Genomic DNA, 25,555 nt, shown 5'->3' with positions numbered 1-25,555 from the left:
GTAAGGTGAAATTGATCTTACTTACCTTTCTACTTTGTAGGTCCAGCACACACCAATTTATGTGGAGTGCTGGGGGGTTACCTAGTAGCCCCTTATCCTACTTTCTCATGTAACAGTTTTGCGTTACCCTCACTACTTTAAATGGCTGGTGGCAGTGGTTTAATTTGTACTACAAGTGTGCTTTTCTACCGTAGGCTGAACCCTCAGCTGCAGTACAGCATCCATGGGTGTCCATTTCAAAATGTCCTCTGTCTTCTTTTTTCACCATTTTCTGTTTGTGAGGTCTTTCTTGGCTTTTACTCTGTGCATTGAAACAGATTTGATCCCTTTGTGTGTTTTGCCTTTGGCAGGCTTCAGCCCTGAAGCCCGCTCTTGGCTCCAGTGTGTCTTGAAGGAAGGAAAGGATGTGAGGGAGGGTCCCGAAACTCCCCTGTCATTTGTCTCTAGGGGTGCATGATCGAAACCAGTCTGTGCGATTGACAGCCTAGGCTGTGCCTGAGTAGGAAAACTTGCTTAAAAGGTGAGGGTTTTGGGACTAGAGGCAGAGTCGACCACTAGAAGAAACATCCAAAGAAGAAATCTTGAAGAGAAGCCGCTGCAACCTTCTGGACCTTTGAATTGCCCAGTGAAGCCCTGCTGCTGTACTGACGTCCTTTTTCATATCAACAGAGAAGCTCCGGACGGATGACTTCTTCCCTTCGGTTAGTGGGACCAACTAACCCCGAGACGAACTTCACTTTGGTACAATTCCCGACTTGCTGTACCTCTCAGTTGCTGCAGAAGCCCAATGCCAGGGGTCGAGTGTCCATAACTGAGTGCAATGTCTGCCGCAGAACAAATCCGGCCAAGAGCTCCAGGAGCCTCCTAAGAACACTTTAGAAGCAGGGAATCCCGACCCAGAGTCCCCTCACCAGAGACCAGTACCGAGGGAGCGTTTGCAAAGCGCTGAAACCACAAAGTGTGGCTGAATTGAAGAGAGCCGTAGCTGCTACAACCTTCCAGAGTATTGCCGCAGGAGCCCTCCAGACGTCCTCCCTCTTGTCCCCACGACTGATGCTCAGGAACCAGGGTCTGCTTGCCTGTAGCAAGACAGAAAATCCAGCTGGGCCACTTTTCTTCTAACCAAAGGTACTGTTTTAGGCTTGGGGGTACTAACCGTCTTGCCTTAAGTCGTGCTGTCTCACTTGAGACTTGCACCTGCTTATCTTTCTGAGTTGATTTCAACTCTCCTTGCACATGCTTAACAGCTTGTGTTCCTACAAGTGATTTTCTGAACTATCTAACTTAGTGAAAGCCTTTTACTGAAGGAGTGCATCAGAACTATAGACTTTGTCCAAATGACTTTGGCTGTACTTGCTCCCTAAAGGTACTCTTCTGAATCCATTGACTTTGGCATTGCTTGTCCCTCCATAGGTTGTAATGTGTGGAACACTTTTACTGCTGGGAAAATTTTACCTAGATTTCATTGGCGGGTTCAAACTGTCCTCACTTGATAAGAAAGTATGTTCTAACCTTTCTATTCTTTGCTTAAACTTCCCTTCCTGAAACTCAGAATCTAAAAAGTATATTGGTGTTTATATTAATGCAATACTATACTTGTAATTGAAGTCACTTCAGGGTGTAGGAGAAATGTATTAGCATCCCCAAAGAGTATTCAACAGCTTTATTGATTTTGAAAAGTAATTCCAAAGTCTGCTTGAACTGTTACAACAATTGCCTTTTTAAAGAATGCTTTATTAAAACTGATGTTAAATTAATAATTATTTAGAACTGAAACCTTGAGTGTAAGTGTTACTTGTATTGACTGATTTAATCTGTACAGCTCACATTTACCCCCCTTGAGGTAGGCCTGGCTGCTCAGTCACACTACCAACTTGTGTAGTACAGACCTATATCAAAATGTGGGTTACCTAATACTAAGCAGATAAGTCTTGTGTAGTCTCACACAGTGTGACTGCACAAATTCTTACCTAACACTATAAACAACAACTTTACACAGGGTATTTACAATTTCCATAATTTGTCGGTTTATTTCGTTTGAATGATTCAAATCATTAGGAGTATTCAATGTGATTCAAAATATTGATAGCCTGATTTGAGTGACTTGTAAAAATGAGTGAACCCATTCACTTCACAGTGTGCTCAAATGAATTCGATAAACAACAATGTTGTGGCAAACCTTGGGATAGCAGTAATGTAAAGTGGTCTTATATAGTGGCCTTCTGCCAATGTGGTTGGCCTCGAGGCCACGTGGCTTTGTAAAAAAGAGGAAGAGGTTGTTAATGGGATAACAGGAGAGGCATATCCGAAACCAGTTGTGTTGACGAGTGCAGGTCGGAAGTACCCGAGACCTACAGCTGTTTGGTTTTTAGAAGAAACAGAGTATATTCGAAGCATGTTATCCAGCAGTGTTGTTTTAGATCTAGGTGATTCAAGGATTCAGACTAGGTCAAGCCAATGCACACAACATGAAATGGGTATTTCTAGGCTTTTTCGAATTGCCTCCCATTCAGCCCTTAAGGGGGCGATTGATTCACATTTTTCATACTACTATTTCAATAATGCAAATCATGGAACATATTGAGTACTTTTAAGTATGCATATGCCTTGTTTAAATGTACAAAATAGTGCAGCAGAGTTGAATTTTCTAAATCCGTTATGAACAATAGCTTAAAAGGACATACTTCGGCATTTGGGGGTGTTTTCTTCTCTTTAAAGGACCCGTTGTGGATTGGAAAATAGTACATATATATTGGCAGAGAATACAATATGCAGTATATTTAAAGGGAAACTATTGAACGCACAAAATAGGAGAAAGAAATAGTGATCTGTGTCTACCGCAGAGTCATCAATCATTGTGCTCACTGGTTTAATGCACCCACTGCAACGTCTGTATGTCGTAAAAGAGGTTTACGTATCTAATCCTGAAGTGTGGTGGATGTAAGGTTTGAATAAATCATAAACACTGGTATTGCTCTGTGCAATCCTCCAAACCATTGTTTTTCTGCCCGTATATCATTACAGAAGGGCACGAAAGTATAAAAATAAGGCTTTGTCTCACCCCAAAAGGGGCATCCCACCCTGAACTGAACTGCTAGGACATATGTCCTCTGCACGAGACCACAAGCAAACCCAGATATGTTTCAGGCAGAAGCATAATCAGTGGCAGATATAGAAGGCACAGCACTCACACCTGGGCATAACCGTTCCACACATGGGGACTTGTGCACAACTGAAGAGTAATGGATACAAGTTCTAATTATTAGACACGTTGATATGATATGATATGGCATTTATAACGCGCCTATACACAAGTGTTTCAAGGCGCGACGAGGCAAGGGAGGGCAGACAGAGGGAAGACAGACAGCGATCCTACTAGGCCAGGTGACATTCAGATCGCACAAGTGCAGGGGGCGGGGGGAGAAGGAGAATGGGGAAGAGGAGGGGGCATTGCAGTGCATAGTATAACAGTACAATAAATAAGACAATAAATAAAGTGCGGCACGCTGGTGGCAAGTGCAAGGGTAAGTGCAGACATCAGGTGTCCTAGTAGGGGCTGTAGAGATACAGAAACAGTCCCCAAGTGCAAGTGGGGGCAGTGCAGGTGTGCAGCTGGCGGGAAGGAGACCTGGGCCCGAGATCAGAGGGTAGCCAGGTAAATCAGTGCAGTTTCAGATTCAGCCAGCAGATCAAGAGGGGAGAGGAGGAGAGAAAGCAGAAGCAAAGATGAAGGTCTTGAGGTGCTTCCGGAACCAGAGATGGTTCTCTCAAGTTTCATAGAGGCAGGGAGGATGTTCCAGAGGGAGGCCCCAGCAGAAGAAAGATCTACCACCAACTTGCTGCTTGGAGAAGCGACTAACCCTGAGGGAGTTGGAGGCGGATGAGCAAAGAGCCCGAGAAGGAAGATATTTAGGAAGAGAGAGATGAAGGTATTGAGGCCTCAGGCCCCAGAAGGCCTTGTGGACAATGCAGAGGGTTTTGAACTTAATCCTCGCCACCACTGGGAGCCAGTGTAGAGATTTCAGTCCTGGAGAAATACGATCCCTGGGCTTGAGGCCAAGGACAAGTCCTGTTTTGGATGAGTTGCAGAGGGCGCAGAAGAGAGGCAGGCAGATTTAGAAAGAGGCTGCTGCAGTAGGCCAGCCTAGAGAGAATCAGAGCTCTGGAGACAGTGAGCTTCTGGGCGAAGGAGAGGAAATGAAGAATACCGCTGAGGAGGTGCAGCTGGTAATGTGACTTCTTAGAGAAGTCAGAGATGTGAGGAGAGAAGGAAAGTGTGGAGTCGAAGATTACCTCGAGGAGTCGAAGATGACATAACTTATATCGACATAACTTCTATAGAAAGCACAGATATTTCCATTTGGTGCATAAACTGGCCTGCTAATGCAGTAAACAATATAGATCACATTGGAATCCCTGGTGAGCAGATCAATTTCAGGAGGTATAAAAAGAAAGTAACTGTCAAGACTGGCACACGAGTGTTGACATATCTTTCTACATTTATCAGTTTTGATTTTGCTGATATTAACAAGCTGTATTTTTCTCTAAAATGAATGCTACTTAATTCCTCGATTTGCAAAGAAAATCTTTCCCCACAGAATGTACAGCGTTCATGAACATCATTGCATCAAAATCTTATGGCCTGCCGAAATTAAATTGCATATCCTTCCATCCTTAGTAATATCGTAGGAAGTGTCACATGGCCTTTGGTCCTGATTACATCACAAGAAGTGACATCAAGCAGGCTTTGGCGCCGAAGAAATGTATTTATTTTATATCTTGTTTATTTATTTAGAGCTTATACACAGGAGAAGTGCTTCAAAACGCTTCAAGGCAGGAAGGTAATAAGGGAATATAGTAATCATTCTTAGGCCTTGAAGATTCCGAATGATCTAAACAGAAAAACTGGCATACTAGGCCTGACGGCATTTCTCCTAGTGCAAGTGCATGAAGTGGTACAGTTGAGACCAAGCTCGGGAGGGGGGATAGAAAACGGTGGGGGGTCAGGAAAGACAAACTAACTGGTCCTAGTGTATTTAGGTCATGCATACGTACAGAGACGGAGGTGCAGAGACGGGGCGGGTGTGAGGAGGAACAAAGAGTCAGGTCCAGCAAGGGCCCTGGGTTAAGTGCAGAGAAAGTGAAGAAAATTGTACAGTATGAAACCAACAAACAGAAAGCAAACAGCAATTATTGATGACTCCTCATGGGGCCGTCGTCCTTTGTTTGCTGTGTCACAGAAAACATAGACACAAGCTCGTTTCTGGTTCTGTCAGAATAGGATGGCACACACAAATACTCAAATCTCTGCTTCAATCAGGGTACAGACTTTAGAGATGGCATAGAGATTAGTAAGCTATATGGATGCCATGTGTAACCTCTGCAGACACTAAGCAGTATCTGTGATAGAGTGGATGTCATAGGTAGACCGAGAATGCTTACCTTTTCAGCCTTAAATTCGTGTGATATATGTCAGCCCTCATCTTTAAGGACACACTATTCAAAAGAGGAAGATCATCACGAGAGCTTGGAAATTGTAGAATTCGTGGTGGTACATTTTGAAGCTACAGTGGAACTTACATTTTTACAGAGTGTGGGTTTTTATTTGACCATCATAGTTACTATCTGGGTAGAATGATGTTTACAGGGTAATGAGAAACACGAGGGATATAGCTGTTGGAAGAAATTTAGAGGAGAGGAATGAAGTTGATGTGACGAGATGTGACGATTGTTGATTTCATGTCACTTCCTCGTGTAGTTTAGTGTCAGTTTCAATGGTTTTGTTTCCTTTTTTTCAGGATTTTCTCTTTTGGAAATGGAGACAGAGCCATACCGCTTCAGGGAAGATACAACTCGTGGAAATACCAATGAATCTGCCGCGTTGCCATTTCTTCTTAATCAATCTCACCCTGCTGCCGAACAAGATGTGATACCTGGCGTTGGTGCAATTTCCTCAGATAATTTAGCTGTTTCCACTCCAACAAGCTACACATTAGACCCAGAAGCAGCCATCTTCTCTCCAACTTCTCCTGTATTGTATCCTCAATTTCCATCTGTTGAGCACCAAGGTGAGAACCCCTGTTTGCCACAGGACATTTCAGGAGATGTTCACCTTGGCCCTGCAAAATCCCCTGCTCGTGCACAAAGTCAGACCTCGATATCAGACATACCTGTAAACATGTATGAATCTGTTGACATCCCAATGCGACCTTTGCAGCTGGCACCTGCTTCGTTGCCAATCGCATCTGAATTTTCTGACAATCTTACAAGCGTGGCGGACTTTAAGGCACATTTAGATGCTCCTCCGGATCAGAAGGTGTCAGTAAGCTCTGAACAGCTTCTTTGTGATGTCAGCCTGGATTGGCAAGATACAAACTGCTCTCATACACCTTTGGCTGCATTGCCTGAAACTTTGTTAGTTTCCGGGACAGACCAGAAGATACAAAACACTGCTCCACAGAAAGCAAGTCGCCAGCAATCAGGAAACACTGCCTTGGACTCTGCCAGGACGAAAGCACCAGTCAAGTTTGTAATGGCATGGACTGACTCACAAGTTGCAGAAGATTGTAACCAAGAAATGTTTACTTTTGGGTCTACCAGTGACAAACTAGTTTTCTGAACGTCATCTCACTATGCCGAGCTTGCCAGCATTTAGCTGATCTCCTCTACTCTCTTAGTGTTCAAAAACATTGCCTCTACAGAGAATACAGCAATGGGATAAAACTGCCCCAGATCAAATAAACCCATTGTTGATCGTAGTATAAAATAAATTGCAGTTTTGCTATCCAAAACTGGACAAACCTCACAAAGAAAAATATTCACTGTGTAGTAAATTCTGAAAATACACTTGACATGTAAGGTGTGGAGGAACTTTCCTTGTTTCTGTCAGAGTCGATGAAAAGATCATGGCTGCTCTAAGTGAAGGTACATGTTGCCATTCCCTCCTTTTGAAATGGGACTAAAGTTGGGGGATTGCACTGGACTCTTGCTGTCCTTGCCGGAGGGGCACCTGGTGGCCATCTTGTCTTGTGTTGCACTAGACACTGTCCTGATGTCATTAGGCTTTGGCCTTTTCCAGATATTTCTCTGCAGCTGTGGTCGGAACAGAAAATCCTCCTTTTCCATGATTTTTAGCATGTTGCAAAATGATATAGACTCAAAGACTGTAAAAGGACAAAATAACTCTAGTTATCTTGTGTCCTCGTCTTGACCTCCTCTCCACACCCCATAAAAGAGGTTTAACTTCCAGTATGCTGACGACTTTAAAGCTATCTCTAGTAACTATGCTTAGACCAAGAGTGATGGATCATAAAGTGAGACCTTTCATATGCCTTCCCCATTAATACTATATTTTATTTTTAAATGTAAATATTTTTGTAAAAACTGAGACCATGGTATGCGATATATAGATGGTTATTATTTATTCTACTGATTTTATGTGTAATTTGCTGTTCATGTAATTATTTGCAAATCATATCACCAATCGCACTTACAATTATGTACATTTGTGTAGATGTTTTAATTAAATATTGAATATTTATTTCTCTATTTGAGATTAGTTCATCTGACCTGTGCTTCCTTGAAGTGACGTGCAACTTACTGGAACTCTTCACTAGGGTACTGTCTGGCTGTTCAGTATCAGCTCTCCAACATGTTTTTGTCTATAATATCAAGTGGCTGTAATTTTTTATTTTAAATATTGTTATTATGCTGCATATTTTTCGTTAATAACATCAGGAAAGTGTCGGAATTCACATCATTAATTCACAAAAGAGACTTGGACGAAAAACAGTGCAGAGTTTAATACTCCTATTTTCCACTATAATTAGTAATCCTCGTAGTCACATTCTACTTTAATTCAACAGTCATTCAAACTTATATCCCATTCACTAAAACTCCAAGAGCGTCTTCTGTTGCATTCACCTTATTGGTTCTAGGTTGTATGCATTGGAGCTCTGCTCTTCATCTCTGTTCATTACAGTCCCCATGATTAATGTGGCCATTCAAACCCCAGACTTAACCCCGCCCACCTGTCATTCACCTTAAACTGTTATCACCTTCCTGTTTTACTGCCTTTTTTCCCTCCGTAAACAGCCCTCCAGCCTCTTCTCCTTTGCGGTTGGTAAGCAGGTGCAAGTGGATCAAGGTCACCTGTCCTAAGACCCGCCCACCTGTCAATCACCTTAAACTGTTGGTGCCTTACTGCTTTGCCACCCTTTTCCCTTCTTAAGCAGCCCTCCAGCCTTTTTTCCTTTGCAGCTAGTGAGCAGGCACAAGTTGATCTAGGTCACCTGGCCTAAGCCCCATCCACCTTCTTAGCCCTGCCTCTTCCTTTCTGCTCTTAACTCTTAGATCAAGGGCACCTCTCGCTTGGGCGTCCAAAGTGAAGGCCAGATGAAGAAAGGGGCAATTACTGATTGGACCTGTTTGGACCAGGAGGACCCACGGCCCGAACCCCTGCTCAGACAACAGGTAAGCATGCGCCGACATATGTTTTCTCCTTCTGTCCCCACAGGCCATCCCCACCATCACCAGGCAACACCAATGCAACAACATCGCTCCTCCTCTTAGCATGGACTCTGCAATGCAGAAACCTTACCCACATCAGCCTCAAGCACATCAACACCCCCTCACCATCCACAACACGGATGTTGATGCGCGCCAACGTCCGCTCAGCTATCACCCATGCAGCAGACATCACTGACCTCATCAGTACACATGACCTAGACACCATCTTCATCACTGAGACATGGCTGACACCCACCCCCACCCACATGCTAGACTGCCTTGTCCCCGACAGCTACAACATACAACACAAAGACTGGCCAAACAAGACAGGCTGTCATGCCTGCGCCATGGGCGCATCCATTTGCGCTCAATATGGACTATTTGTTTATCATTTATTTACAACAGACTCTTAGATCAATCTATATTTACTTTGGGGACTTTATTTCCCATTTGCGAGACTTTGGTGCTTTATTATTTTTTCCAACAAACTACGCATACCACAATGCAGTTGGCTATAATCATCGATTCCTGGCTGTTCCTATTGGTCATCAAAGGAACTACACCCCCCAGAAGCCCTAGGGATATGCTCTGCTTCCACCAGCTCAGGAACAGAGAGGGAGGTGGCCGATTGTCTGCAGGTGTGCTTAGCCAGGTGCAACCAATTAGCCTGCCTCTGTGCTGGGCTAGGCAGTATAAAAGGCTGCTGCCTGCAGTGGCTCAGCCTCTTGCATTGAGAGTCCTTCCTCCACCTTTCGTGTCTTTCTACGGATCTTTGTATGCTGTTTACCATCACTCCTGCTTGGACCCTGCCTTGCAGCTTGCTACACCCTGCTGCCTACAGCCCTAGCCTTCTGGGCTCCCTGCCTCAGTCCAGCTCCTCTGGGCTTCCTGCCTTGCAGCCTGTTACACTTGCTGCCTACAGCCATAGCCTTCCAGGCTCCCTTCCTCACAGCCCTGCTCCTCCGGGCTCTCCACATTGCAGCCGATCACGCTCTGCTGCCTTCCAGCCTCTGCCCTTGCCCTGCCGGGCTCTCCACATTGCAGCCGATCACGCTCTGCTGCCTTCCAGCCTCTGCCCTTGCCCTGCCGGGCTCCACATTGCAGCCGATCACGCTCTGCTGCCTTCCAGCCTCCGCCCTTGCCCTGCCGGGCTCGCCACATTGCAGCCGATCACGCTCTGCTGCCTTCCAGCCTCCGCCCTTGCCCTGCCGGGCTCTCTACATTGCAGCTGATCACGCTCTGCTGTCTTCCAGCCTCAGCCCTTGTCCTCTGGGCTCCCTGCTCTGCGGCCTGCCTCACTCCGGCTGCCTACAGCCCTTGTCCTCTGGGCTTCCTACTTTGCAGCTTATCATGCTCCGCTGCCTATTACCTACCTTTTTCCGCTGGGTTCTCGGCCTAGCAGCCCTCTACAGTCCTCTGCAACCTTCTACTGTCAGCGGCCCTGCCCCTCAGGGCCCACTCCTTGCAGCCCGGTCCTTCTGGGTTCCTGGCCGTGCAGCCTGCTTTACTCTGCTGCCCTAAGCCCTTTTCCTCTGGGCTCTCTACCTTACAGCCATGCTCCTGTGGGCTTGCTCATTGCTTTCCTGCTCCTCTGAGCACTCAACCTTGTTCCTTACTGTCCTCTGCTATCCTATCCTGTTACATGACTTTCCCTTCATTTCCTTCTGCTAGTTTGCTATCAACCTCCTTTCCTGGATTTGTCTGTAAGTATCTTCTCTTGTACTGTTTGTAGACCCTTTTTTACAGAGCTTGTCTGTTGGTTCCCATCAGTCAACCTCTGCCCCTTCCCTTGTCTCGTTTCTACATTACAGACACCCATAGCTGCTGTTCCAAGCCATGAGCAAACAGCGTGGGCCTCTGTTATAGCAAACTGTGCAGAAGGCTAGAGTATTTCCTAAGGTTCGTGGAATACTCTTTTCCTACATCTGCATACACCCCAAGAGGGAATTCATTCTGTACCTTTCCCCTTGCTACTCTTGCCTACTCTTCGTTCTCTTTCCTTTCTGCTGTGTGTGTACTTATCTATCCACTTTATTTTGGCACAACCACCCAAACCCTTTCTGGGTGTCCTGTGCCACTCTTTATAGAGTGCCATCCCTGACAGAATGCAAGAGCCAAAAATTTCTTGTTCCATAGGCCGGAAAGGCACACACAGACCAAAGATGCTTTCCTTTCGGGTTAAGAAACTTTTGCATAAACCTATGGTTTCCCTAAAGACAACAAACAAGAACCTTAGTCTAAAGGACAGTCTCGCCTTAGTAAACAAAGATTTACAAGCACGTTACTATACTCACTGGCTAGCTGACCCTTCTTCCATGTACAATTATTATGACATTTGCGACTATGATCCGCAGTCCTTATCTGTTGCAGAGCTACAGCAAGATAATGAATTCTTACAGATCTTGTTAAACCAAACAGTGAAAAACACTCCTGCGTCTTCTGACAAGCCTTCTAACACCGCAACAGCTAAGGATATAGCACTCATTGTGGGAGACTCTAAACCAGAATACGCTGTTGCCAGAGTGATATGCGCAAGATCAGCTTGGCAAGCTCCCCAGAATGCTGGAAACCCTTATTTGACAGGACAAGGCAGTCATTATCCTGAGGTTTGTGCATCTGGCCCTGGGTACAAAAGACCTATACTAACCATCGGTTGTCTTAATGCTTCCACAGTATCTACTAACCACAATAACCCTAAGGTCAGTCTTCCCATTGCTACAACCGAATTTTCTGCCACACCAGCTTCTGAAGCTTTAGATCAAACTAATGATACTTACCTGCTACACAAACAACTCCTACGCCTTAAAAGAAAGACCGAAGACCTCTATGATGATTTTGTTTATTTGCATTATAAGAATCTTATGAAGGGACACAAGTCACCAGACCATCTGACACTATGTCCAACACCTGACATCTTATCTTTAGAGATCGACATGATAAGGCCTGGAATTGCCACGCAGAAAAGTATACAGACTTATACCAAGCAGATGGAAGACCTAAATATAGCATATGTATCCCTTCTAAAGAGTGACACAGCTCTTTCACCTTCCAGCCACAGAAACTCAGGTTGTTGTACTGACAGAAAAGAATTAACTCCTCTGGTGGGTCAAACCACTCACACAGCCATTACACCACAAAACAAGGGTGGTCTTCTGATTGGAAATCCCTCTGAGTCAAAGGATGGTTCCGCCCTCACCCTTGCCTATTGTCCAGTACTCACACTTACAACCTCTTCTGGAATGACAACGTCAGCTGAGGAGACTGGCGCAGTTCACACCGAGCATACTGAGTTGGCAAGCGGGGCTTGCCAAAGTGTGGCTGTGCTATCAGACAACACTCCTGAGCAATCAACATCTCCAGTTTCTTCGATACCCCCTGAATCGCCAGTGGTTGTGGTACCCGATCTACCAGTGGTTGCAACACCTGAACTGTCTGTAGCTGCTACAGCACCCGTACTTCCAACTGCAATTCATGATCTTCCTGATGCTGTGGCTCCTAAACTTCCTGCCACATTTGAGTCTCCTGAAGTCCCTGCTGCAAATCTTGAGGTTGCTATAGCTACTGTGATTCCTGAAGCTACTGCTAATTCTGATGCTCCCGATGCCCAGATTTCTACTTCCTTCGCAGCTGTGCTGGCTGCAGCAGAATCCTCTGCTACACAACCTGATCCCGCAGCACCTTCTCTTCCTGATCCTACATCCACCATGCTAACTGTTGCAAAGTCAGCCAAGGGTTTCCCTGTTAAGACTACTGCTCCAGTTGTTCCTGCTGGTGTATCTATAGCACTAAGACTGCCAGACTCTACTCTACCAATCTCAGGTGCGTTCCAGCCCGCTGGTTCTCTCATGGCACCCACACACCCAGTTGCTACAGCCTCGATACGCTCTACAGCCATTCAAGATCTCACTGCTGCTGTAACCTCTGAACTGTCTACTAATCATGGGGAAACCGCCGCTGTGACTCCTGAACTCTCTGCGGCTAACCCTAACGTTGTCATGGCTGCTCCGGATGTCTTGGAAAACCTTCCTAAAGCTACCAACTCTGCTGTACCTATGTCTCCACCTTCCAGCATCATACTGTTGCCCGTCAAAGCAAAATCTATCATGGAGCCTGCAGCAGTTTTTCGCAGTTCCTCTCTTCATGCACACACAGTTGGGGTTTGTGTTCCAAAGACTTCGTCTTTTCTGATTTCTACATCAAAAGTTCAGAACATTTGTACTGTCTCCGTCATTCAAGACTCTCACCTTGCAACCTTAAACCGTTTCTGGTGCTTCATGATGTGCCTTTTTGGATTAAGACTCTTGTACGGTGTGACAGACATTCTTCTTGTAGGTCGGTCTTCAGGGAGCCTGGAGAGGGGCATACTGTCATGCCTGCGCCATGGGCGCATCCATTTGCGCTCAATATGGACTATTTGTTTATCATTTATTTACAACAGACTCTTGGATCAATCTATATTTACTTTGGGGATTTTATTTCCCATTTGCGAGACTTTGGTGCTTTATTATTTTTTCCAACAAACTACGCATACCACAATGCACTTGGCTATAAGCATCGATTCCTGGCTGTTCCTATTGGTCATCAAAGGAACTACACCCCCCAGAAGCCCTAGGGATATGCTCTGCTTCCACCAGCTCAGGAACAGAGAGGGAGGTGGCCGATTGTCGCCAGGTGTGCTTAGCCAGGTGCAACCAATTAGCCTGCCTCTGTGCTGGGCTAGGCAGTATAAAAGGCTGCTGCCTGCAGTGGCTCAGCCTCTTGCATTGAGAGTCCTTCCTCCACCTTTCGTGTCTTTCTACGGATCTTTGTATGCTGTTTACCATCACTCCTGCTTGGACCCTGCCTTGCAGCTTGCTACACCCTGCTGCCTACAGCCCTAGCCTTCTGGGCTCCCTGCCTCAGTCCAGCTCCTCTGGGCTTCCTGCCTTGCAGCCTGTTACACTTCGCTGCCTACAGCCATAGCCTTCCAGGCTCCCTTCCTCACAGCCCTGCTCCTCCGGGCTCTCCACATTGCAGCCGATCACGCTCTGCTGCCTTCCAGCCTCCGCCCTTGCCCTGCCGGGCTCTCCACATTGCAGCCGATCACGCTCTGCTGCCTTCCAGCCTCCGCCCTTGCCCTGCCGGGCTCCACATTGCAGCCGATCACGCTCTGCTGCCTTCCAGCCTCCGCCCTTGCCCTGCCGGGCTCGCCACATTGCAGCCAATCACGCTCTGCTGCCTTCCAGCCTCCGCCCTTGCCCTGCCGGGCTCTCTACATTGCAGCTGATCACGCTCTGCTGTCTTCCAGCCTCAGCCCTTGTCCTCTGGGCTCCCTGCTCTGCGGCCTGCCTCACTCCAGCTGCCTACAGCCCTTGTCCTCTGGGCTTCCTACTTTGCAGCTTATCACGCTCCACTGCCTATTACCTACCTTTTTCCGCTGGGATCTCGGCCTAGCAGCCCTCTACAGTCCTCTGCAACCTTCTACTGTCAGCGGCCCTGCCCCTCAGGGCCCACTCCTTGCTGCCCGGTCCTTCTGGGTTCCTGGCCGTGCAGCCTGCTTTACTCTGCTGCCCTAAGCCCTTTTCCTCTGGGCTCTCTACCTTACAGCCCTGCTCCTGTGGGCTTGCTCATTGCTTTCCTGCTCCTCTGAGCTCTCAACCTTGTTCCTTACTGTCCTCTGCTATCCTATCCTGTTACATGACTTTCCCTTCATTTCCTTCTGCTAGTTTGCTATCAACCTCCTTTCCTGGATTTGTCTGTAAGTATCTTCTCTTGTACTGTTTGTAGACCCTTTTGTACAGAGCTTGTCTGTTGGTTCCCATCAGTCAACCTCTGCCCCTTCCCTTGTCTCGTTTCTACATTAGACACCCATAGCTGCTGTTCCAAGCCATGAGCAAACAGCGTGGGCCTCTGTTATAGCAAACTGTGCAGAAGGCTAGAGTATTTCCTAAGGTTCGTGGAATACTCTTTTCCTACATCTGCATACACCCCAAGAGGGAATTCATTCTGTACCTTTCCCCTTGCTACTCTTGCCTACTCTTCGTTCTCTTTCCTTTCTGCTGTGTGTGTACTTATCTGTCCACTTTATTTTGGCACAACCACCCAAACCCTTTCTGGGTGTCCTGTGCCACTCTTTATAGAGTGCCATCCCTGACACAGGCCTAGGCCTCGCAGTCATACGCAAGACCTCATGGCCCTGCACCAGACTTGACTTTGACAACATTGGCTCCATCAAAGTTCTCTCCCTGACAGACACAGTCACCTTCCATCTCATCTACAGACCACCCACACCAACACTTTCTTCATCAGAGACTTCACCGACCTGGTCACCACCATGTCCTTCATGCATGCAAACACCATCTTTTTAGGTGACTTCCACTTCCCGAGCAACAAGGCCACCAAACCGATGAAGGAAGCTATCCTCAGCCTTGTTGATACCCTCAGCCTCACACAGCACATGAAAGACCCAACACACAAGAAAGGTAACATCCTCGACCTAAACATCACCACACTGTCTTCCCCTCCACTACAGCTATCCTCTCCCGCTTGACTGGTCTGACCACCTAGCCGTGCCTTTCAACATCCTGCACACCACCCCAGTCAAGCACTCCCAGCGGAAACTTACAGACAAACCTTCAGGTCCTTCAAGAACTTCCCAGTGGCAGCCCTCACAGAAGCCCTCGCCAACCTAGACCTTACATGGACCGAACACCTCCAACTGAACTGCGACTTTCTTCTGGAAGCACTCAATGCCACCCTCGCAGCCTCCATAGACCGACATGGGCCTCTGAAACAGTACACCTGCAAACCAAAACCATCAGCGACCTGGTACACGCAAGAACTCAGCCTCAGCAAAAGAGTCATCAGGAAAGAAGAGAAAACCTGGCAACGCTCCAGGACCGCATCCGATCTGGCGCCTTTCAAGGAACTCCAAGCAACCCTCCGACAACTAATCAACACAGCCAAGGCCTCCTACTATCAGAATACCATAGCAGAAGCGCTATTAAAAGCAGAGCCCTCTTGAAAGCAGCTAAGCACGGCATCAACCCGCTACCCAACTCTACCTTACAACAATCCAAATGAAAAATCCACTGCCATCAACACCTTCTTCATTGGCAAAATCAGCAAGATTCACCAGCAGATAGACACCAGCTCTGCATCAACAGACCCACCTCACGTCCCACCTCGCGATAACCCCACACCCTGGACAACTCTCAACAGAGGACCTTGTAGAAACCATAGCCGCCCTCAAAGCCACATCGTATACAGACAATATCCTCCCAGCATCCATCCTCAAGACCCTTCCTGCAGAAACTCTCCTTCCCTACCTGGAGATCATCAACAGCTCCCTAACTCAAGGCACCTTCCCATCGACCCTAAAAACGGGACAAATCCTCCCTCTACTAAAGCAACACACTCTGGATCCAGACAACCTAAGTAACTAACACCCCATCACCCATTTTCCTTTCCTAGTTAAGATCATTGAGAAAGCGGTAGCCGCACAACTGCAACAGCACATCAACACCAACAATCTCCTCCAAACCTACCAATCCGGATTCAGACTCAGAGGTAGCAAGTAGACAGCAACCATAGTGGTGGTCGACGACGCCCTCAACATCTTTGATGATGGCCACCCCTTCCTCCAGGTTCTACTCAACCTCTCAGCCGCTTTCAGCACAGTAGACCAATAGGTACTTACAGACATCCTACATCGGGGTATGGGGATCAGCAACTTTGTCCTACACTGGTTTAAGTCCTACCCCGCCAACCGAAAAGGAGTTTGTTCAGATGGACTCCATTAGATCGCTAATGTTACTCGTCACCTGTGGAGTCCCACAGGGTTCTATCCTCTCCCCAGTGATCTTCAATCTATACATTGAGCCACTGGGAGCCCTCCTAGCCACACACAACAGCCACATCCAGATGACACACAGCTATATCTCGAGATCGACTCCATAAAAGACATCCATAGGCTCAAAACCTGCCGCTTGTTTATCCAGTCTTGGATGCCTAGTGCATACTTAAAGCTCAACTCCTCAAAGACCGAATTCCTACTCCTCACCAACAACACCGAACACCCAGACCTAGAGACCTGGCTAGGAACCATGAACTCTGAGGGCTTCACACCCATGCTCACCTCCTGCGCCAAGTCCCTTGGGTTCCACATCAACAAACAGCTCTCCTTCAAGACACACATAACTAAGAAAACTCAGACAGCTTGGTATCAGCTCTCCCTCCTGTTAAAAGACAAACCCTTCCTCTGGACAGCTTTAGATCCACTGTTCAAGCACTGGTCCTAGTCCACCTGAATGGGGGCAATATACTCCTTGAAGGCCTCCCATCGTCCTCCTTTGTGCCACTGCAAAGTGTCCAACACGCGGCCGCACTCCTCATCAATGGTCTACTCAGATACAACCACATCACCCCGGCCCTCATCAAGCTTCACTGACTCATCATCTCTGGCGGACAGTGCACCACCAGAAGCAAGGAAATGTGCAGACATGAAATCCACTACTGCAAAAAGGAAAGCACCAGAAAACAAGCGTTCTCTGCCTGCACCCCACGACTATGGAACCTCCTCCCCGTCAGCATCAGACTCGCCCCCACACTTGAATTATTTTCGGAATTGTAAGACCCACCTCTTCAAGAAGTCTCTCCTCCTCAACATCTAGACCATCACGTCGCCCCTCATGCCACCTGACTCGCTAGATGCCGCCTACCCCTCACCTCCCCGCTACCCTGTACAGCTGTACCCCTCATCTGTGCCCCTCTGTATCCTATACCCCACTATATATCTGTTCTGTTGTTACCTCTGAAAAGCACTCCGTTATGCATCTATAATGTTGTACACCTCTCTAAATCGCTCTGTTATGTATCTGTATTGGTGTATACCTCTGTAAAGCGCTCCATTGCTTCTCAGAGCTAGGTCAGCGCTCAATGAATACAATTATAATAATAATTGTTTTCAGAGGCTAAAACCCCAACTCTTTTTTTGATGTTCTGCCCTTGGTAATACATATGGCTACTTGGGCAATGCTGCTTTTTAAGCTTACTATTTTGTCCCTGGATGAGTTCTCTAACAAAGAAAGCATGTTGGGGAAGAGGTTTTTGTGGTAAATAAGAATCAGGACTCGGACACTGGGGCTTGGTTTTAAGGGTTTTATTTTGATCAAGTTCACAGAACCTTTCCCAAAATCTACAAGCTCCAGCCCCATTCTATAAAAGAAAGTCCAAAGGGTGCCCGTCAGGATTCCTGTAAATTAATGTAAAAGTCATCTGTCCGGAATCCCACTCCAACCAAACCACTAACTCTATCTTAAACACCAATACAAATAGCAAAGAAAGCTTCTGTAGATCTGTTACTTTAGAAGGGGCGACTGCTGGCTTCTAAACCCAAACTTGTCCCTTCTTAGTAAAGGCCTTGGCCATAGTTAAAGTTCAAGATCGCCAGTTCTTGGTGTCTTGGAATGCTATTAAGGTGTTCCAGTCCAGATCTCTCTGTATCTACCGCCTATGGGATTCTTTCAGTCTTTCTCCCCTCTGGCATTCTTTCACTCTGGTGTTTTTATCAGTCTCTCCCCACTCTGGGGTTCTGCCCACTCTGGGCCCTTCTTCTTCTCTTCTTCTCAGTATCCACCCTGAGGTGGTATCAGGCCCTCCCCACTCTGGGGCTCTTCTTGCTCTCACTCCCCACTCTGGTGTGTTCACACATACTCCCCACGAAGGAATTCCTCGCTCCCCACTCTTGGGTGTTCTCACATTCTCCTCACTCTGGGGCTTGCTGAGTCTCTCTGTCTTGGGACTGTTCCCCTTCTCACTTCCCTGCTCTGGGGTCAGCTTCTTCTTTCTCTCTCTTTCGCCCGCCTCTGTCTTCACAGGAGCCACCGCACACCTGAGTGTTTCAAACAGTGTTCCTCGGGAGGGCTGCTGAGTCTTGCCTTTTCTCCAGACAGCCAGTAGCCGCTTACACATCTTTTCTGCCGGGCTTTGCATCACTCTCCAGGGGTTCAACTCTCACATGCTGGACACTGCTGGGCTTTGTGTCAGTCTTCAGAGACTCTACGTTCTTATTCCTGCAGCTTGGATGACAAGTACCTATGCGACTTGTCAGCTGGGCTCTGCACCTGCCCTCCGATCCTCTTTCTTGCTATCGCAGCTCGATTGGGGCAGAGTCGCTTATGTCGCTTCTCTTTTAGTCTTCACATGTGATAGGGCATACCAAGGGTCAGAAGCCAAGTCAACCATTAGTAAAGGTTCAACCCCTACATACCCACCACAAGTGTTTGTGCTTGGAGAGGAGGGATGGCGACCTGCCTCAGGCTCTATCCTTTAAGGGGTAGTCTCCTCCAGAGGGATCCCCTTACCCTATCCACTATGGGGTATTAAGCATAGCAAACTCACCTCCACAGTCCCAATGGGGTGGCACCCCCTATGGGGAGAGGTGACAATCTCTCTGAAATCACCACAGTGGATATATTACCACATTAGTAACCAAATGCCCATATATGCTATGTGGTATTGTACAAAAAGACTATCTAAACGGTTGCATGAACAAAAAGTTCTAAAAATGCTACCACCATAGGTTCGAACACCAAAAGTTCGAACCTTTGGTTGTATCATTGCAGGTAAGTAAAAACAAAACAAAAATGGGAGCTGTGGGGGTGTACCCGTCAAAGAAAAAAAAAAAAGAGAAGGACCTGAAAGAGGTGAAGCGACACCACGACAAGTGGGTACGTTATTTTATTCAAGGAGCTCCCCGGAGCCCTCATACAACGCTGGGCTCAATCCTTTTCAAACTCTAACCGCCTCCTGTGGTCACGCTCTCAACAACGAACAGAGAACGTGCGCGACCGCAGCGAGGCAACAAGTAAATCTCTACATATCTTCCCCCCATAACAGAACAAGTAAGTAACATCATATATAATGAAAACAGTAAAAGAGATAACATAACCAATATAACCAACACAGTCATATAGGACAAATTTGCTAAAGCAGAAAAGAATTAAATGTTACAATTTTGTGCATTAAAATTTGACATGACATGAAAATCATATTAGTATCTCAAGTTTCATAATCTCTCATCCACACAGGCTTTGATCTAGCCCTATGCGAACTTTCTTCGTTGGCTCTCTCACCTGTATCATTTTTGTTCCCATCTACCGCCCTTCCTTCCATCTCCTTTTCCAACTTATTCTTATCCACATTCACAGCTCTTCCTTTCACTTGCTCATCCAACTTACTCTCTACCCCATCAGCCACTCTTGCCAACCTTCCTTTAGACCAAACTTCTCCTCCTTCCAAAATGACAACATTACTCTTTACAGCACATATTTTCTTTGGTCCCAGGAACCTACTTTCCACACATTTGTTCACCAGCCTGGGATTTTTAACATACACCATCTCCCAAATCTTCCATTCCTGTTCTTTCACCCTCATCCTGTCATCAAACAGTTCCTTATTCCTTTCCTGACTCAACGTAATAAGTTTCATAATGTGATCCCGATCAACATTAACCACTTTGGCCATCCCCAGCCATGCTGGACAAAGCCTTGTTCCAGGTTCCCTACCTTTCATAGATATAAATGGAGACACACCAGTCACAGAGTGTGGCGTGGTGACATTATTCCACGTTAGCATCCTTAACACCTCCCTCCATGGTTGTCCTGATTTCATGGCCATCTGCAGGCCCCCCCTTAATGTACCTGTTGACTCTTTCAACAAGACCATTCGCCTTGGGATCATACAACGCAGTCCTTGTGTGTTTTATGCTATAGCCTGCAAGAAATTTTCTCATGGCCACAGATACAAATTGTACCCCGTTATCAGACACAATTTCAACAGGTACCCCTTCCTTAAGAAAAACTCTCTCCAAGAAACCAATCAACTCCTTAGCCGTGACCTCTTTCACCGCTTCCCATTCAAACCATTTAGAATGAAAGTCCACCACAACAAATAAAAACTTCAAACCTTCTCCCAGACCTGCTACAGGACCCATGATGTCCACCGCCAACTTGCCCCAAGGCTGGTCTGGTATCACATTAGGGATTAATGGAGCTTCTCTTACCACTCTGCACTTGTCACTAGTTTGGCAAGTCATGCAATCTTTGACATACCCTTCAGCACTCCTATCGATTCCCGGCCACCAATAATTTTGCCTCAATTTCCTTTTCATAGCAGCTTCTCCAGGATGTCCCTGATGAGCCAGCCTAACCAACACTGACCTGAGGGATTGCGGAGGGACAATGCACCTTCCTCTTCTTAGCCTGTCTTAACACAAATTCAACTCATCCTTTACCTCCCACCATGTATTGAATTTACTATCCAAATCTCTTTTGGCTGGCCACCCCCTCACTGTCCAACCCTTTACTAGCTTGAGGTCCTCATCTGAACTTTCTTCCTGTGTCCACTCTTCCTTATTAATGGCACTTTGTATTTCTGCCACTAGTGACTCCTCCTCTGTCTCTCTATCTTCCATAGGCTCACTTTTAACTGGCAGTCTGGACAGGCAGTCCGCTACAACATTCCTCTTTCCGGGCAAATACCTGACATCAAAGTTAAAGTTTTGGAGTCCTAAACCCCACCTGCTTATTCTTGGAGAACCCATGGCCCATCTTCCACTCTCAAACATCTGAACCATGGGTTTGTGGTCCGACCTGACAATAAATCTTCTCCCCCACAAGAAGTACTTGAAATGATTCACCGCCCAGAACATGGCCAACGTTTCCCTTTCAATAACGGAATACTTGCACTCCGCACCTCTCAGCGTCCTAGAACAAATGCGATAACTCTCTCTGTGTTGTCCCTGTCATACTGCACCAATGTCGCACCCAGACCCAACATACTCGCATCAACAACCAAAACAATCTTATCCTTGGGATCAAATCTACCTATGGATGGTGCTTCACCCACTGCTTGCTTAATACACTCAAAAGCCACGTCACATTCTGCTGACCATTCAAATTTGACGCCCTTCTTAAGCAACCTTCTGAGGGGAATTGACACTTTGGCAAAATCCTTTACAAACCTATGGTAATACTCGGCCAAACCTAAGAATGATTTCACTTGTTCTTTGTCCTGTGGCACAGGTGCACATTTCACTGCTTCCACCAAATTCCTCTTAGGCTTCACCCCTTGTTCATCAATCTCATGCCCAAGATACTCTACCCTGTGCACCGCAATCTTACACTTGCTCCTTTTTTCCGTCAACCCTGCCTCACTCAATCTGCTCAACACCTGTCTCAACACCTCATCATGTTCTTCGGTAGAGCTAGCATATATCAGAACATCATCCTGGAACACGATAATGCTCTTTACTCCATTCAACACCGTCTCCATCACCCTTTGGAAAACAGCTGCCACCGAGGTGAGCCCAAATGGCATCCTACAATACTTAAATGATCCGAACACTGTGATGAATGCCCTCAAGTGTTGACAATCCTCCTTCAGTGGAATCTGATGGTAAGCCTGGGAAAGATCAATGACTGAAAACACTTTGGCATTGTTCAGCACAGACAATTTGTCACCAATTATCGGTAGAGGATGTCTATCTATTAAGATGTTCCTATTTAGGTCTCACAAATCTACACACAGTCGGATGTCTCAGTTAGCCTTACCAGCTACCACCACCGGCGACAGCCATTCCGAGCTTTCACTCTTCTCTATTATCCCTCTTTGAAGTAACGACTCTACTTCTACCTTAAGTTTCTCGCTCAATCCATGAGGCACTGGCCTCACCTTGTGCACCTTTGGACTGGCACCCGCCTTCAGCTGAATCTCATGTTCAAATCCCTTCAACATCCCCAATTCCTCTCGAAACACCATTGGATAATCCTTCTCCCATTTGTCTTTCAGCTCTGCTACATCAATAGGCCTCTCAGCATTCACTTGTATTCTAATTCCCAACTTCCACTGTTCACCCCATCCTAGGAGTGATGCACCTTCTTGAGTGACATATACCTCTGATTCGCAGCTCCTCCCTTTATATTTAATGGAAGCCTGGAACATCCCTACAATTTCAATTCTCACATTCACATATGCATAAGGTTCTATATTGTGTTTCTTCAATTGTCTCACGTCTCCTTGCATGCAACTCAGAAATGTTGCCTTCGACATCAAAGTCCATGGTGAACAACTGTCCACCTTCATTGTCACCACTCTTCCATTGACCATGAATACATCTGTAGGTGCACCACCCTTGTTTGAGACTTCTGATACTTCCAGCACATGCTTCGCCTGGCTGTTCATTCCCATCACCTGATCCTCTTCTTGCTCAGGTAGCCTTCCACCTGCATCAATGCTCCGCACCGTCCCTGATTCGCGGCAAACTCTCGCGAAATGACCCTTCTTCTTGCATTTCAAGCATGAGATATTCCTGGCCGGACAAAACATGCTTGTGGAAATGTGACGGTTGCTCACACACTTGTAACACTTAATTTCCTTGTTCGGGACTCCCTTCCGGAATCCCTTCGCCGCAGCCACTTCTCCTTCCGACTTGCTCCTTTCATAGTGGTCATACATAAATTTATGGGTCTGTTCCATGCTTCTTGCCATGTCTATGGCTGCCTCCAATGATGCATCTTTGGACAATAGCCTCTCTTGTATCTTTGCATTATTCGTGCATCGCACCAATTGGTCTCTTATGAGAGAATCTGTGAGCAGTCCAAATTCACATGTATGGCTAAGGGACCTCAACGCCGCAATAATGTTTTCCACTGGTTCCTGTGGATCTTGTATCCTCTGGAAGAACTTATGCCTTTCAAATGTTATGTTTTTCTTGGCTTCAAAATGGGCTTCCAACTTCCTTTCCGCCATGGAATATTGATCCACCTCCCCTTGGTCCTGCTGTGGAAGATCAGGTAATCCATCATAAACACTTCTGCCTTCAGTTCCCAAATTGTGAAGCAAAATTGCTTCTTTTCTTGCTGATGCGAACTTATCACCTCCAATGGCAATCAGGTAAGTGTCAAATAGCTTTTTCCACCTGTCCCACCTTATTGGTGGAGCACCAGGTTCTGCCAGAAACGGTGGCGGTGGTGACATGCTCGCTGCAGCCATCTTTACGTGTTATACTGGTATAACAACTTGACCACTAAATGCACCTATGCACTGTCTTATGTCCCTTAACGTATTCTCCTCTTTGTCCTTGCAAGTCTTTCAGTATTTCTTAAATGCACCGTATTAATATCTCTTCTGGTGCCCAGCTCACAGTCTTGATGCTTCTCCTACAACAATATCTTCTGGGAGGCCCTTTTTGTTGTGGCCTGTGGTTGGCCCTATGTCCACTTCTTTCACGCATATGTGCCTCCCTCTCTGGTTGTGCCCAGTCTCCTCACCCCTTGCTCCTCACCTTCTTGCCCAATGAGAGCCAGGGTGGGCGGCACCAACCAGGAACAGCTGCGCAGGCTCCTTTCACTGCGCGGCCACACGGAGCAGACGTGGGGATATCGTCCTCCTGCAGCGCCGCCGAGACCGTCCCCCTGCAGCGCCACACTCCCTGGCTGCTGCAGAGACAGTCCCCCTGCGGCCCCACACCTCTCCGCTCGCTGCTGTGCGGCCTGCGTTGCCGGTCGCCGAGACCGTCCCCCTGCACCGCCACGCTCACTGGCTGCCGCAGAGACAGTTCCCCTGCGGCCGCTCACTGCTGAGCGGCCTGCGCTGCCAGTCGCAAGGACCCCATCACGGGGCCGTGGACGTCCGGTTATGGCTTCAGGGGGGGACGTCGCTTAGCTCTGTAGCGAGCTCCGAACTTTGCCTCTTCCTCGTCGCCAAATGAAAGAGGTGAAGCGACACCACGACAAGTGGATACGTTATTTTATTCAAGGAGCTCCCCGGAGCCCTCATACAACGCTGGGCTCAATCCTTTTCAAACTCTAACCGCCTCCTGTGGTCACGCGGCTCTAGCTCTCAACAATGAACAGAGAGCGCGCGCGACCACAGCGAGGCAACAAGTAAATCTCTACAGGACCCTGCCGCGCCGGGTCCCGATCACAGAAGTGAAAGGGAACTGGCGCCGCAGGGACTCAGCGTGAAGAAAAAGGTAAGTGGGGTTTGTTTATGTTGGGGGTGTGTTGAGGTGTGGGTGGGGGTGTGTTGTGGGTGGGGGTGGGGGTGTGGGTATGTACGTGTGTTCGTATGAGAAACGTGCAATATTTTGGTGGTTCGCACCTTTCTCATGCGAACTTTCCGGCTGCAGTAAAATCAGCCGCGGTCAGATCACGTAGATCCATGCTAAGTTACAGGGCTTTACACTGAACCGAATCACCACTGTAGTGGGCTCAGAGTGCCTAGGCTTTCCTGGAAGTTGGTATGTTGTTCCCCCAGACTGGGTATCCAGCTCTTAGCCTGCAGAGAAAATAGGAGTAGGAAGAAGAAAAGAGGATGGGTTGCCATTTGGGTGCTAAAGCATTTTAAAAGTTTTTCTCCCCCTGCATTTGATTTCTGGCCTTTTCTTTAATGGGTCATGAGGGACAGAGCCTACCCAGGAATCCTTTGTGTGAGAGCTACCCAGGTTAAACTGAATGAAGGTTTACCAGACACCTCAATACACATCTGTTTAGGTGAGCTTGAGTATTTGTATTTGTATTTTGTTTATTTGTATAGAGCGCCTGGCCCGAAGGCATCTGGGCTCATTTCTTAAGGTTACAGTGACAAAGTATGCAGCAGACATATATCAACATATCGTTCAAAAATACTTACAAAATATTTACAAGATATTTACAAAGGAGTTGGTCAAAACGGCAGGGTTTAGCAAAGCAAGCATTAGACAAGCAGTGTTAGTTGTTATGGTCAATAAGTCAAGTGGGGGCTTTGACATTCCTGCGCTATGAGCCAAATTTTAGCTTTACTCTTGAATGAGTGAAAGGAGGATTCAGATCTGAGAGGATTAGGTAGCGAGTTCCACAGTTTAGTGGTCTGAACCGGGAAACTGGCCCCCCTGCTTTCTGAAGCTTAAACCTTGGAATTGAAAGACAATGACCTTGGGCTGCTCTCTGTGGGCGTGTGGAGGTGTGGGGTGTGAAGCGGTTCGCCAGGTATTTTGGAGCTTGGTTGGCTAAGCATTTATGTGCGA

General features: G+C 47.0%; 1 protein-coding gene across 1 annotated transcript in view; it reads left to right on the top strand.

Annotated features, from left to right (window-relative positions):
* LOC138526778 (uncharacterized) overlaps window positions 1-7,548 on the top strand; it is a 281,718-nt gene extending 274,170 nt beyond the window's left edge. The window contains exon 11 of the mRNA XM_069637467.1: window positions 5,799-7,548. Coding sequence (XP_069493568.1) covers window positions 5,799-6,619 — 821 coding nt within the window. The 3' untranslated portion in view covers window positions 6,620-7,548. The remainder of the gene's footprint in view (window positions 1-5,798) is intronic.
* The last annotated feature ends 18,007 nt before the right edge of the window (window positions 7,549-25,555 follow it).

Source organism: Ambystoma mexicanum, chromosome 1q (genome assembly GCF_040938575.1).
Source record: "Ambystoma mexicanum isolate Mex_15411 chromosome 1q, UKY_AmexF1_1, whole genome shotgun sequence".
In the NCBI taxonomy this organism is placed as follows: Eukaryota; Metazoa; Chordata; class Amphibia; order Caudata; family Ambystomatidae; genus Ambystoma; species Ambystoma mexicanum.
This window is presented reverse-complemented; position numbering and strand designations above follow the sequence as displayed.